The sequence below is a fragment of the Lethenteron reissneri genome, chromosome 68 (genome assembly GCF_015708825.2).
Source record: "Lethenteron reissneri isolate LAM-NWPU_2019-01 chromosome 68, ASM1570882v1, whole genome shotgun sequence".
NCBI lineage: Eukaryota > Metazoa > Chordata > Hyperoartia > Petromyzontiformes > Petromyzontidae > Lethenteron > Lethenteron reissneri.
In genome coordinates, this window is record NC_083846.1 from 3,627,939 (window position 1) to 3,642,202 (window position 14,264).

The window sequence follows — 14,264 nt, forward strand, 5'->3', positions numbered from 1 at the left end:
CCGAATACTCTAAACGCACGTTTCTGAACGTGGAGGGAAAAAACCGGAGGACCCGGAGAAAAATCCGCACGACCTCCTGTACACCAGGCGAGGTAGTTAACATCTCCTGGCCACCGTGATGATGATGATGAGAGACGCAAACTCCAAATATACAGCAGCAGGCGTCAGGGTCGGGATCGAACCCACGACCTCCTGTACACCAGGCGAGGTAGTTAACATCTCCTGGCCACCGTGATGATGAGGCGTCAGGGTCGGGATCGAACCCACGACCTCCTGTACACCAGGCGAGGTAGTTAACATCTCCTGGCCACCGTGATGATGATGATGAGAGACGCAAACTCCAAATATACAGCAGCAGGCGTCAGGGTCGGGATCGAACCCACGACCTCCTCTACACCAGGCGAGGTAGTTAACATCTCCTGGCCACCGTGATGATGAGGCGTCAGGGTTGGGATCGAACCCACGACCTCCTGTACACCAGGCGAGGTAGTTAACATCTCCTGGCCACCGTGATGATGATGATGAGAGACGCAAACTCCAAATATACAGCAGCAGGCGTTAGGGTCGGGATCGAACCCACGACCTCCTCTACACCAGGCGAGGTAGTTAACATCTCCTGGCCACCGTGATGATGATGATAAGAGACGCAAACTCCAAATATACAGCAGCAGGCGTCAGGGTCGGGATCGAACCCACGACCTCCTCTACACCAGGCGAGGTAGTTAACATCTCCTGGCCACCGTGATGATGATGAGAGACGCAAACTCCAAATATACAGCAGCAGCAGGCGTCAGGGTCGGGATCGAACCCACGACCTCCTGCACACCAGGCGAGGTAGTCAACATCTCCTGGCCACCGTACAAGGCAACGGGCGTGTGTGCAACGCCGAAGCGGCGTTCACGTCCCCCGCGCACCTTCAGCTGCTTCTCCTTGTAGGCGAGCTCCCCCTTGAGCCTCTCCACGAGGCTCCGGATACCGGCCGTGGGCGAGCGCGAGTTCGCTTCCTTCTGGGCGTCGAGCTCCACGCGAAGCAGCCGCAGCTCCTCGGCCAGCGCCGCCTCCGAGGCCCTCGCCTCCTCCGCCCGCGCCCGCTCAGCCCGCAGCTCCGACGAGTGCAGCTGCTGCAGCCTGTGACACGCACACGCGCGTGTGGGGTACGAGAGACGCACGCACGCACGTGTCTCCACGGGCAGGGCTGGCGGGCTGGGCCACAGGGCGGGGACTGTAGGGGCAAATGCTTCGGTGAGGCCGGTCTTGTGTGGGGAAATTGGAAATGTGATTGTGGTAAAAAATTAACCCGTAAAAACAAAGTTTTTCACTATAAATCCTTTATATGCGTGGCGGCTAGAGTCCTCTCGTCCTCTGGCTTGAGATGGCTGCCACCTATGGGTCAGATGATTGCCTGCCACCATTAAGCAATTGGTAATTAAATATAAAAAAAATTTGTCCTAAAAAGTGTAAAATTTTGGGAAAAATATTTTCACGAAAATAAATTGTCACGCACAACGAGTCTGTGTGCAAAATGTCAGCTCGATTGGATCACGGGAAGTGGGTTAAAAAACGACCGAAAGATTTGCACGGTCGTAAGCGCGCAAGCAAGCAAGTGAACTTAATATAAAGGATTTAAAAAGAATAATTGAAATATTTTATAACCTCTGTGTACGCTTCAATGCTTATTTAAGCTCTCACTTGGCGTTGCAAATGTTATCAGAGTAAAATATATAATTATAATACATTTTTATCTTTAATAATTGGAGTGTTTATAATGTTAGATAGATTTATTTATAATGGATATTTTTCGTAATTGTAATAATTATAATACAAATTTGTAAATATGAAAATAATAATAGAATAATAAAACCAATGAATATATTCAATCTTGATTTGAAGCTTTCGTGTTGCGCCCGAAACGTTGTGATTTTTTTTATTTTATACCTACGTGACTTTACCGAAAGAACCAAGGAGGATTTAACATATTTTTTATTAAATAATTTTATTACCTCTAATGTGTACGCTTCATTGCTTAATCACGCTCCAGGTCCTATATTCGGCAGCCCCAAATATTCTTCCTCACCGGCGGACCACGTGTGTTTTGTGACGGTCCACGCGCGGGAACAGCGTCGTCACCAAAAGGAAACGAAAAATAAAAGCTCGTACTTAGCATACCCTTAGGTTCTTTTCGGTAAAGTCACGTAGATAAAAATAAATAATAATAAATAAATAAGCAATAAAAATAATAATAGAAATAAAATAATAAATCGCGACGTTTCGGAGGCAACACAAGTCTCCGTCATCAGGTGGGACCGTCACAGCCAAAATTTACTGTATCAAGTGAGGCAAAACTCCAAGAGATGAGCTCTTAAATACAAGTTAAGTGGGAGGGGCTTATCTGAATGTGGTAGCCAATGAATGGAGAGTGTTGGGGGGGGTGGGCGGGGCTCAGAGAGAACAATCGAGGTACATGGATTGTCATCTTTCAGCCCTCCCCACCTTCCCCCTTGACTTGCATTTAAGATTTTGTCTCTTGGAACTTTGCCTCACTTGATACAGTAAATTTTAGCTGTGACGGTCCCACCTGATGACGGAGACTTGTGTTGCCTCCGAAACGTCGTGTTTATTATTATTTTATTTATATAATTATTTGCAGTTTAATTTATTTATTATTATTATTTATTTAAATCACGACGTTTCGGAGGCAACACAAGTCTCCGTCTTCAGTAAATTTTAGCTGTGACAGTCTCACCTGATGACGGAGACTTGTGTTGCCACCGAAACGTCGTGATTTAATCGAGTTATTTTTCATTTATTATTATTTTATTTTATCATTATTACTTTACCCACGTGACTTTACCGAAAAAAACCTAAGAGTACGAATCCTTGCAGTCGCGAAAGAAGCTTCAAATCTAGAGCTCGTACTTGGCGGTCTCGGCGCGATGCTCCGTCAGCTGCTGCAGCAGCTGCACCTTGTGGCGCTGCGCGTCAGCGACGGTCGCCCTCAACCTCTCCGCCAGCGCCACCATCGCCTCCTCCTGCTCGACGCTAGTCTGCTCGAGCTCGGCGAGCCGCGTCAGCTGGGCGGCGCTCGCCGGCGCCACCGCGACCGCTGGCCGGGAGTTCAGCGTCTCCTGCCGGGGGTTTTGCCGCGTGGCCACCGACAGAGGAAGGGTAGCGCGGGTGAGTGAACGACGTTCGGCGGAATCGGTGGAACTGGCGGTGATTGAAGTGGCATTGATTTGGCAGCGGCAGCAGCATTGGCAGCACCAGCAGTAGCAGCAGCAGCATTGTTGTTGATAGCAGCGGTGCTATTCTGAACTATTTTATTTTACCAGGTAAAGTCCACTTTTTCAGAAGCGACCTGTCCATCATAAATGACGGCTCAAAGAAGGCGGCTTGTCATCACGTGGAAACTTGTAGTGCCCAAATACTCTAAACGCGACGTTGATTGTAAATGTGGAAGAAAAGAAACCGGATAATCCACGCGACCACGGGGAGAGAAAACATGCAAACTCCAAATGTGCAGCGAGCGTCAGGGTCGAAATCGAAACCGGGCGAGGCAGTTAACGTCTCGTCACCGCGGTGACCAAGTAGTACCAACATCAGCAGCATCAGTAGCCGTTGTGAAAAGCAGAATGATAATAGGCATACTCTTAGGTTTTTTCGGTAAAGTCACGTAGGTAAAAAAATTATAATAAAAATAAATCATAATAGAAAAAATAACAGAAATAAAATAATAAATCACGACATTTCGGAGGCAACACAAGCTTCCGTCTTCAGGTGTAACCGTCACAGCACGATTGCTGTATCATACAGCAATTGTGTTGCCTCCGAAACGTCGTGATTTATTATTTTATTTATATTATTTATTCTTATTTATTTTTCACCTACGTGACTTTACCGAAAAAACATAAGCATATGAATCCTTGCAGTCACGAAAGCTTCAAATCTAGAAAGAAATGATAATACGCACCCAGACGTACGCACACACGGCCCTCCGTTTTTTATAATATCGCCACGGGATACATAACGTCCACCTGTGAAACGGACGGCGGGTGTGTGTTTCTTGTCGGTTAGCGCCACGCACCGCGCTGCATCAACGCGGCGGACAGACGCGCCGTCGCCGAAACTTGTCGACCTTCGTGTGCGTCGCCGTTACCAGCACGGCCTGCTTGAACTTGCTGAAGGTGGCGTTGGACTGGGCGTTGAGTTTGTGGTGCACCGCCTTCATCTCCTCGCCATGCTGCCGGTTCAACTCCTCCAACTCCTGAGCCACGGCAGGGAACGTGAGAGAGAGAGAGAGACACAGACCGGTGTTACCGACACAAAGACAAAGATTCCCCGTATAGTCTTAACCAGGGGTGTCCAAACTTTTTGCAGAGAGGGCCACAATTGATAAAGTGAAGATGCCCGGTGGCCAATAGTTCCTTTTGACATTTTTTTAACCACAAAAGTTACGTGGCAATACACACCGTTATAAAACTATTTTCATTGTCACAATTACCTTTATTTTTCAAATGACAATGTAACCAAACATAAGCCACTCAGGCAGACGTGAACAACTCTAAAAACGCAATTCTGCCTTTCATTCAGTCAGATAACATTGAACAAACTGTATAGAATACCTTAAATTTCCATGAGTTTTATGATGTATTTATTCTGACAGAGCTAGCGAGCCATAAATAACACATTGTAAGACCGAAGCTGCGGGCCGTATGAAATCTGCCCGCAGGCCGTGATTGGCCCGAGGGTCGGACTTTGGACATGCCTGGTCTTAACAGACCATTGGGGCAAGTGCCGTTCCTCCTCTTCCTCATCATCATCATCACGATCTATGGGCAGATTGGCCGTTGGATTCCACTGCACATTTTGGCATTTTTTAACACTTTCCTCTGTCTGGTGTCAATATTCTCAAGTAGTGCGCACAGATTTCTGGTACCGATCTCTAATTTTGCCATAAAGCCGTTCTCTGTTAGGTCTTTTCTCTCTTTGCGATTCCTTCAATTTTTCTCAAACAACACACTTTTAATTTCCCTGTTGTTTCTTTTCTTACTTCTACCCTGAGTCACTCTCTGGGTCCAGTTTAGATGCGGTAATCCTTCCATAGCAGTACATTTCGAGTGCCAATATCCTAAGTGCTCCATAATAGATGTTATTTTGGGTTAAATCGCGTGAACACAAATGTGTCGTGAAACTCGCCACCACCCGACACAGCCTATTATCCAGGTTTGTCACGTAAAGAAAACATGCCACTTTGTTACTAGTTCAGCACACCGGTGTGTTGGACAGTAAACCCACAACATTTACAATTCGAGTACCATGACATTTCACCGGGAATTACAACCAGCATCATCAGGTGACAGTTGAATTGCTGTTAGTGAGCACCAATTAGCCAGCTATGGCTGCAGGGTTTGGTGGTACGTGTTGTTTATGTCGTTTATTGTGAAAATGCGGTCACAGTTCCTGTGATCACTGTTACATTGCTTTTATTGCTTTATTTTGGTGATTTCGAAAAGTTTTTTGGTTTGGCCATGTTTGTTTGTTGTAGTACGGAGTTAGACTGATGGCCTTCATCTAAGTTGTCTTGTGGTTGTTGTTGTTTGACTTGCATCCCACTGGGATTTTTGCACACAGCGTTGGTGTACGGTACTTTTTCTGCAATATTTTGCTGTCATTTCCTTGGATTTTCTGTTTGCACATAGTCACATAGTCACTTTAAGATGTTTTCTTGTCCATGTTTTTGTTCTTTGTTTGTTGCGGTTGCACCCGATTCAAGAGCCGAATGGCTCACAGGGCTATACCAAACAAATGAAAAACTGAAACTGAAGGTTGAGGAGACGGTGCCCCCAATGCGCCCACCTGCTGCGCCTGCTGCAGCTGCCGCTGGTACTTGTCGACGAGCTGCTCCTTGTGGTCCAGCCGGGCCTGGAGGTTGGCCACGGCACGCTGGGTCGCGACCAGGGCCCCACCACCTTCGCTGGAGCCACCACCGTCTGCCGCCGCCGCTGCCGCTGCCAGGAGCTTCTCACGCTGAGCCGACGCCGGGAGGCGCAGGCGCAGCTCGTTGATGACGCGCTCGCGAGACAGCACGTTGGCCTCGGCGCTGTGCAGAGCGTCCTGCTTCTGCTGCAGCTGCTGCTCGTTGCGGCAGAAGCGGCAGGGGGGAGGGACAGATAGAGAGAGCGAGAAGCCGTGGTGACAAGTGTGGGTGGCGGTGTAAGGGAAAGGGGGCGGCAGTGAGAAAAGGGGGCGGCAGTGAGAAAAGGGGGCGGCAGTTGGAAAAGGGGGCGGCAGTTGGACAAGGGGGCGGCAGTTGGAAAGGGGGCGGCAGTTGGAAAGGGGGCGGCAGTTGGACAAGGGGGCGGCAGTTGGAAAAGGGGGCGGCAGTTGGAAAGGACGGCAGTGGAAAAGGGAGCGGCAGTTGGAAAGGGGGCGGCAGTTGGAAAAGGGGGCGGCAGTTGGACAAGGGGGCGGCAGTTGGACAAGGGGGCGGCAGTTGGACAAGGGGGCGGCAGTTGGACAAGGGGGCGGCAGTTGGAAAGGGGGCGGCAGTTGGAAAAGGGGGCGGCAGTTGGAAAAGGGGGCGGCAGTTGGAAAGGACGGCAGTGGGAAAGGGGGCGGCAGTTGGAAAGGGGGCGGCAGTTGGAAAAGGGGGCGGCAGTTGGACAAGGGGGCGGCAGTTGGACAAGGGGGCGGCAGTTGGACAAGGGGGCGGCAGTTGGAAAGGGGGCGGCAGTTGGAAAAGGGGGCGGCAGTTGGAAAAGGGGGCGGCAGTTGGACAAGGGGGCGGCAGTTGGACAAGGGGGCGGCAGTTGGAAAGGGGGCGGCAGTTGGAAAAGGGGGCGGCAGTTGGAAAAGGGGGCGGCAGTTGGAAAAGGGGGCGGCAGTTGGACAAGGGGGCGGCAGTTGGACAAGGGGGCGGCAGTTGGACAAGGGGGCGGCAGTTGGAAAGGGGGCGGCAGTTGGAAAAGGGGGCGGCAGTTGGAAAAGGGGGCGGCAGTGGGAAAGAGGGCGGCAGTTGGAAAGGGGGCAGCAGTGGGGAAGGGGGGCGGCAGTGGGGAAGGAGCCACAAGTATAAAAACTGACAGCCATTGAAAATGATGGCAACCCTTATAGAAAGAGGAGGTAGTGGAGTCAGCGGACGGCAAGGAGAAAGGAGGTGGGCAGTTGGATAAAGCTGCAAGACGCCGGTGTTGCAGAACCGGGGTTCACGTTGTTGTTGGCGTGTGTGCGACCCACACCTCCTCGAGTGAGCGGCACTGCGCCTGGCTCTGCAGGATCGTCTTGACATGGCCACGGATCGTCGTGATCGCCTTTTCCAGCTGCTGAGCCACGGGCAGGCCCGTGTCTGGCACCGTGCCGCCAACCTCTTCAAGCTGCGTCCACAGAAGGCAACGGCGTTAACCCTTTCAACGTTCCGAGACGTTTGTAAGTTGCAGGGCGTGGGTCACGTTCACCGCCGAATCTCAGAACGCGCCAGTGGTTCAGAGTTGTTTAAAAATTAACCCGTAAAAACAAAGTTTTTCACTATAAATCCTTTATATGCGTGGCATCGGTTTTATTTTATTATTCATTTATGTTTTTCTTGAGTAAGAGTTTCATTTTTATCACATTGGTATTTTAAATTAAATATGAAATTTTTTTTTTCCTAAAAAGTGGAAAATTTTGGAAAAAAATTTTCACGAAAATAAATTGTCACGCACAACGAGTCTGTGTGCAAAATGTCAGCTCAATTGGATCACGGGAAGTGGGTTAAAAAACGACCGAAAGATTTGCACGGTCGTAAGCACGCAAGCAAGCAAGTGAACTTAATATAAAGGATTTAAAAAGACATTGCACTCACCGCAGAGAGCCGTAGCAATACGACCGCACTCTGTGACAGCTGGTGCCAAGCTGTGCCGTACGCCCTCCCATACCGATCGAGTTATTTTACTTTATCCGATGGCAAACGTCATCGGAAACGGGAATTGGAAGAAAAACTGATGACGCACACGTACGTCATTGGAGTAGAAAAGGGTTCAAACTTAATTTGGAGCTTTCGTGACTGCAGGAATTACTCTTTGGTTCTTTCGGTAAAGTCACGTGCAAAGATAAAATAATAAATTAAATACTAGCATACGACGTTTCGATTGCAACACAAGCAATCATCATCAGGTATAAATGAAATAGAAACACAAATCTAGTATACTTAGAAATGTAATGTAATACAGCAGAGAGTCGTTATGTTATCCGACTCTCTGTTGTATTACATTAGATTTATAAGTATACTAGATTTGTATTTCATTTATACCTGATGATGATTGCTTGCGTTGCAATCGAAACGTCGTATGCTAGTATTTAATGTATTACTTTATCTTTATACGTGACTTTACCGAAAGAACCAAAGAGTAGAAAAGGGTTAACTCCAAATATTTGTGATAATCGTTTCAGTACAACTGCACGGTGCTACTTCTTGTCCTCTATAGCTCTCCGATGTGTCCTGTACCGCATGGGTACATGATGTCCCAACGTTTCGCTCTGCGTGCTGGCAGCTTCTTGAAGTTCCCCACATGTTTCGATTTAAAGCTTTCGTGACTGCAGGGATTCATATTCTTGGTTCTTTTGGTAAAATCATCACGTAGAAGGGGAACAATAAAAGAATAGAAATAAAACATAATAAAAAAATTCTCACAAATTCTCTCTTTATTATGTTTTATTTTTATTATTTTATTATTCCCCTTTTTAAGTGACTTCCCCACATGTGTAAGGGGTGGTCGCGGTTAGTGCACTGCCACTACGAATCATGTGCCCGCGATTCGTGACTCCATCGCACGGTACGCGTGTGAGTGCGGGTGCGTGTGTGTATGTGTGAGTGCAATCTTTGATCTTTGTGCGTGGGAGCGATAGTGTAGCGGTTAGCGCGCTGCGCTATGAACCCGGCGACACGAGTTCAATTCCCGCTCACGGCCAACACCAGTGGCGATTATCCGAATCGGTCCTGGGCCTCCTCTAGGTTGATTCAGCCTCAAATGTGAACCTGGTGCGGTGTGTAAAAACATCGCTACTGGGGAGACAAAGGCGGTCGGGCGTGGTGCTGGCCACCCACCCACCCACTCGTGTGCCGTGCCGGCCTTCATAGATGCTCGCTAACAACCCTTGGTAGTGGAGTGCTACGTGCCTTGCGTGCCGCGGAGAGCATCTCCTTCTGTTGCCGTTCGTGTGCCTCCACCTGCTTCTCCAGCTCCAGCTCCCTCTGCTCCCACGCGAGCTGACTCTCCTCGTGGAACTGACGGACACACGCACAACGACGACGACGTCGACCAACAACGGGGACGCAGCAACGTACACTAACACAGCATCCCCCACCGTAATGTAACAAACATATGAGTTGATAACTGGTGAGTGAGAAGAGGAGCACCAGGTTAAATGTTCCTTCCGTAGGACAGGCTGGCATCATGCAGTTATATTATAATGGTGTGGACGAAGATGCAGACAGAGGAGATGGATTGATGGGCTGGCCTATAAGTTATATTACGTTGGTGTGGCCGGACGGTGAGAGGGGATGAACGGAGAGGCTGGCGACTGGCTGGACATAGGGATAGAGGCTGGCTACTGCTTGGCTGCCGGCTGGATGTGGGGTTACAGAGGCTGGCTACGAGCTGGATGTGGGGTTAGAGAGGCTGGCTACGAGCTGGATGTGGGGTTAGAGAGGCTGGCTACGAGCTGGACGTGGGGTTAGAGGGGCTGGCTGGACGTGGGGTTAGAGAGGCTGGCTGCCAGCTGGACATGGGGATAAAGAAGCTGGCTGCTGGCTGGACGTGGGGTTAGAGGGGCTGGCTGCGAGCTGGACGTGGGGATAAAGAGGCTGTCTGCTGGCTGGTGGCTACCACCGCCACCTTGTTGAGCTGCAGGATCTCATGCTCGAGGAGGGAGCGCGATCTCTCGTGTTCCTCCACGGCGGCGCGCAGGCGGGACGCCTCGTCCCGGTGGCGTGTCGCCTCGCGCTCCGTGCGCCGCTCGCTCACGCGCAGCTCCTGCATGCGCCTGTGCCACTCGCACACCTGTGCAGACGCACGCGAATCGTCGTCGTCGTCAACATTGTCATTGTCTGTAGATGTGAAGCTTTCGTGACTGCAAGGATTCATACTCTTAGGTTTTTTCGGTAAAGTCACGTAGGTAAAAAATTTAAATTAATAAAAGTAAAATAAAACGAATAAAAAAATTCACGACGTTTCGGAAGCAACACAAGCCTCCGTCTTCAGGTGTGATGGTTCCGCCTGAAGACGGAGGCTTGTGTTGCTTCCGAAACGTCGTGAATTTTTTATTCGTTTTATTTTACTTTTATTAATTTACATTTTTTACCTACGTGCCTTTACCGAAAAAACCTAAGAGTATTGTCATTGTCATCGTCAACATGAGTGTGAAGGGTCTCTCGTACGGCTGGGGTTCATATATGGTGCTTCTCAGAGCAGGACCGACTGTCGGGCCTTCTCGAGTGTTGCCCCAAGGATCTGGAAGGCCTTGCCAGCGGTGATCCGGCACGCTACGAGCCTCACCGTGTTTAGGAGTGAGCGCAAGGGTCACCATTTTCTCATGGATTTTACTTCAACACTGTTTTATGGTCTTTGGATTGTATTTTAGTGTGCAATGTTTTGATGTCCCTTTGAGTGGAGGCGATATTATATTTAAAACAAATACGGCGTTCAGGTTTACGGTCTGTCCAAGAACCACTCACGCGCCTGTCGACACTCAGAACCCATGATCATCAACATCGTCATCAAGACCATCATCAACATCATCATCAACACCATCATCAAGACCATCATCAACATCATCATCAACATCGTCATCAACAACAGCGTCATCAAGACCATCATCAACATCATCATCAACACCATCATCAAGACCATCATCAACATCATCATCAACATCGTCATCAACAACAGCGTCATCAAGACCATCATCAACATCATCATCAACACCATCATCAAGACCATCATCAACATCATCATCAACATCGTCATCAACAACAGCGTCATCAAGACCATCATCAACATCATCATCAACACCATCATCAAGACCATCATCAACATCATCATCAACATCGTCATCAACAACAGCGTCATCAAGACCATCATCAACATCATCATCAACACCATCATCAAGACCATCATCAACATCATCATCAACATCGTCATCAACATCGTCATCAAGACCATCATCAACACCATCATCAAGACCATCATCAAGACCATCATCAACATCATCATCAACACCATCATCAAGACCATCATCAACATCATCATCAACATCGTCATCAACAACAGCGTCATCAAGACCATCATCAAGACCATCATCAACATCATCATCAACACCATCATCAACATCGTCATCAAGACCATCATCAACACCATCATCAAGACCATCATCAATATCATCATCAACATCGTCATCAAGACCATCATCAACACCATCATCAAGACCATCATCAACATCGTCAACATCGTCATCAACACCATCATCAAGACCATCATCAAGTGAGGAGCAGTCTGCTCAGTTTGTAATAATCCACATGCGGCTCTATTGAAGGGGCATAACGTAGAACGTACAACTATCACAGTAGCAGCAAAGACTAATGAATGTCTCCCGTGCCGTGACGAAAACTGTAAATATATAGACACATTTTCTATACACACTCTTAGGTTTTTTCGGTAAAGTCACGTAGGTAAAATAATGATAAAATAAAATAATAATAAATGAAAAATAACTAAATTAAATCACGACGTTTAAATTTAGCTGTGACGGTCCCACCTCGAGACGGAGACTTGTGCTGCCTCCGAAACGTCGTGATTTAATTGAGTTCTTTATCATTTATTATTATTATTATTTTATTTTAAACGTATAGACTCACACAGAGACCCATAGACTCACACAGAGACCCACAGACTCACACAGAGACCCACAGACTCACACAAAAACGTATAGACTCACACAAAGACCCACAGACTCACACAGAGACCCACAGACTCACACAGAGACCCACAGACTCACACAGAAACGTATAGACTCACACAGAGACCCATAGACTCGCACAGAGAACCATAGACTCACACAGAGACCCACAGACTCACACAGAGACCCACAGACTCACACAGAGAACCACAGACTCACACAGAGACCCATAGACTCACACAGAGACCCATAGACTCACACAGAGACCCATAGACTCACACAGAGACCCATAGACTCACACAGAGACCCATAGACTCACACAGAGACCCATAGACTCACACAGAGACCCATAGACTCGCACAGAGACCCACAGACTCACACAGAGACCCATAGTTTGTTGTTCTTCACCGCCCCCCCCCCCACCGCACCTCTGATTATCACGGTTGGCTACGTACGGTGCAGAAGAAGTTCACCACACATACATACATAGAGGCATACTCCGTCAATTATTCTTGGCCGTTATTTTTGACCGTCGGTCATCGTCCCCGTTCCGGCCGTGGCTGCAGGTTTGGTCGTATGTGCTCTGTATATCATTTATTGTTATATTTTAAATCGCAGCTACTATGATTACTGTTGTTACATTGTTTTTATAGCTTTATATTGGTGATTCGAAAACATGGTTAATCTAAATTGTCTAATGGTTGTTGTTGTTGTTGGCTTGCACCACTGATTTTTGTACACAGCGTTTTAATACTTTTTTTTGGGGCAATATTTGCTGGTTTATTCCAGGATGTTTCTGTTGGGCGTCATCGCTTTAAGATGTTCTGTGTTCACATTTTGTTTATTACGATTGCACCCGACTCAAGAGCCGCATGGCTCACAGGGTTATAACTAATAAATTCAACTTGAACTTGAAGATACTTTTGACGGGAGCGTGCGATCCGCGTGCGATCCGCGCGCATACACGAATCCGAGAGTCGTGTACGCGCGTGCGCGGTTGTTGTGGCCGTACCTTCTGCGCGCCCCGTGCGTCCTTCAGCGTAGACACGAGTTCCTCCAGGCCCTTGGACTTGATCTCCAGCTCGGCAAGGCGGTCCTCGGCCAACCTCCGGTCTTCGCGGCACTTGCGCGCCTCCTGCGTCCGCGGCGAGAGAATGTACGGCGGCGAATGACGACGCGCGCGCATCGCGCCTCGCACCCCACCCGTCCCGCCGCCGTGTGTCACGCTTGGCAATGAGCTAAGCCTCGTATCTAATAACTAATTTTCTTGGTTCTTTCAGTAAAGTCACGTAGAAGGGAAATAATAAAATAATAAAACATAATAAAATAATTCTCACAACATTTCGGCCACAACGCAAGCAGCCGTCCTCAGGTGAAGAACAGGTCTGTCGGAAAGACGCTATTAAAACATAATAAAATATTATAAAACATAATATTTTATTATATAATTATGTTTCATTTTTATTATTTTATTATTTCCCTTCTACGTGACCTCACCGAAAGAACCAAGAAGATGAATCCCTGCAGTCACGAAAGCTTTAAATCGAAAAATAATAACTCATTATGTTTTTATTATTTAAATTTAATATAAAGTAATCAAATTTATTGATTACATTTAATCGTGGCTGGTGTGAGGGAGACGAGAGAGAGTTGAGGAGGGTTATTGTGTTGGACGACTTTCACTTGCAGTACAGTTACTAAAGAACAGTCACTACACTTGGACACAAAATAAAAAACTGCTTTACGCACACACACACGTGGTCACAACACTGTATTGTAGTAAACAGTGTACGCTCGCACGGATGTTGACTATACGAGCGAGGCACGCCGACTGAGACCGAGCATGGGAGACGATTACCCACAATCCCGCAGCGAGAGAGAGGAACCATCGGCTCAGTTGTGATCACGTGACGCTCGGCAGACAAAGCATATACTGTACATACTGCACTACTCGTATTGCAAGACCTCACTCGTTTATCAAATAAATATTCATTTAAAATATTTGCTCGTCTTGCAAAACACTCGCAGACAAAGTTACTCGCAATTCAAGCTTTTACTGTAGATGTGAGAGATTATCGTGTCAACGCGAGACGGTCCCAGCCGCTGTTCCCTTTGCGCGGCACGAGCCGCCCGCGGCGCCTCTCACCTCTGCGGCCGTCATCTCGTCGTCCTGCAGTTGCGCCAGCGTGCGGTGGAAGCGCTCCTGCTCAGCGAGGGGCACGGCGCCGGCGTAGCGGTGCCGCAGGGCCTGTAGCGCACGGCGCAGGTGGCCCGCGCGGCTGTGGCCCTCGGCACGCGCGTGGATCAGAGTCTGCACCGGGGCGGGGGGGGGAGGTGGA

The 14,264-nt window shown here is 48.3% G+C and overlaps 1 protein-coding gene across 2 annotated transcripts in view; it reads right to left on the reverse strand.

Annotated features, from left to right (window-relative positions):
- Nucleotides 1–14,264, reverse strand: part of LOC133360369 (centrosomal protein of 290 kDa-like) — a 101,301-nt gene that overhangs the window by 29,627 nt on the left and 57,410 nt on the right. For both annotated transcript variants that reach the window (XM_061579054.1, XM_061579055.1), the window contains exons 31-39: nucleotides 14,072–14,236; nucleotides 12,938–13,060; nucleotides 9,870–10,034; nucleotides 9,152–9,259; nucleotides 7,236–7,370; nucleotides 5,854–6,129; nucleotides 4,154–4,261; nucleotides 2,917–3,125; nucleotides 915–1,128 (exon numbers count right to left, since the gene is read on the reverse strand). In XM_061579054.1, the coding sequence (XP_061435038.1) occupies nucleotides 915–1,128; nucleotides 2,917–3,125; nucleotides 4,154–4,261; nucleotides 5,854–6,129; nucleotides 7,236–7,370; nucleotides 9,152–9,259; nucleotides 9,870–10,034; nucleotides 12,938–13,060; nucleotides 14,072–14,236 (1,503 nt within the window). The remainder of the gene's footprint in view (nucleotides 1–914; nucleotides 1,129–2,916; nucleotides 3,126–4,153; nucleotides 4,262–5,853; nucleotides 6,130–7,235; nucleotides 7,371–9,151; nucleotides 9,260–9,869; nucleotides 10,035–12,937; nucleotides 13,061–14,071; nucleotides 14,237–14,264) is intronic.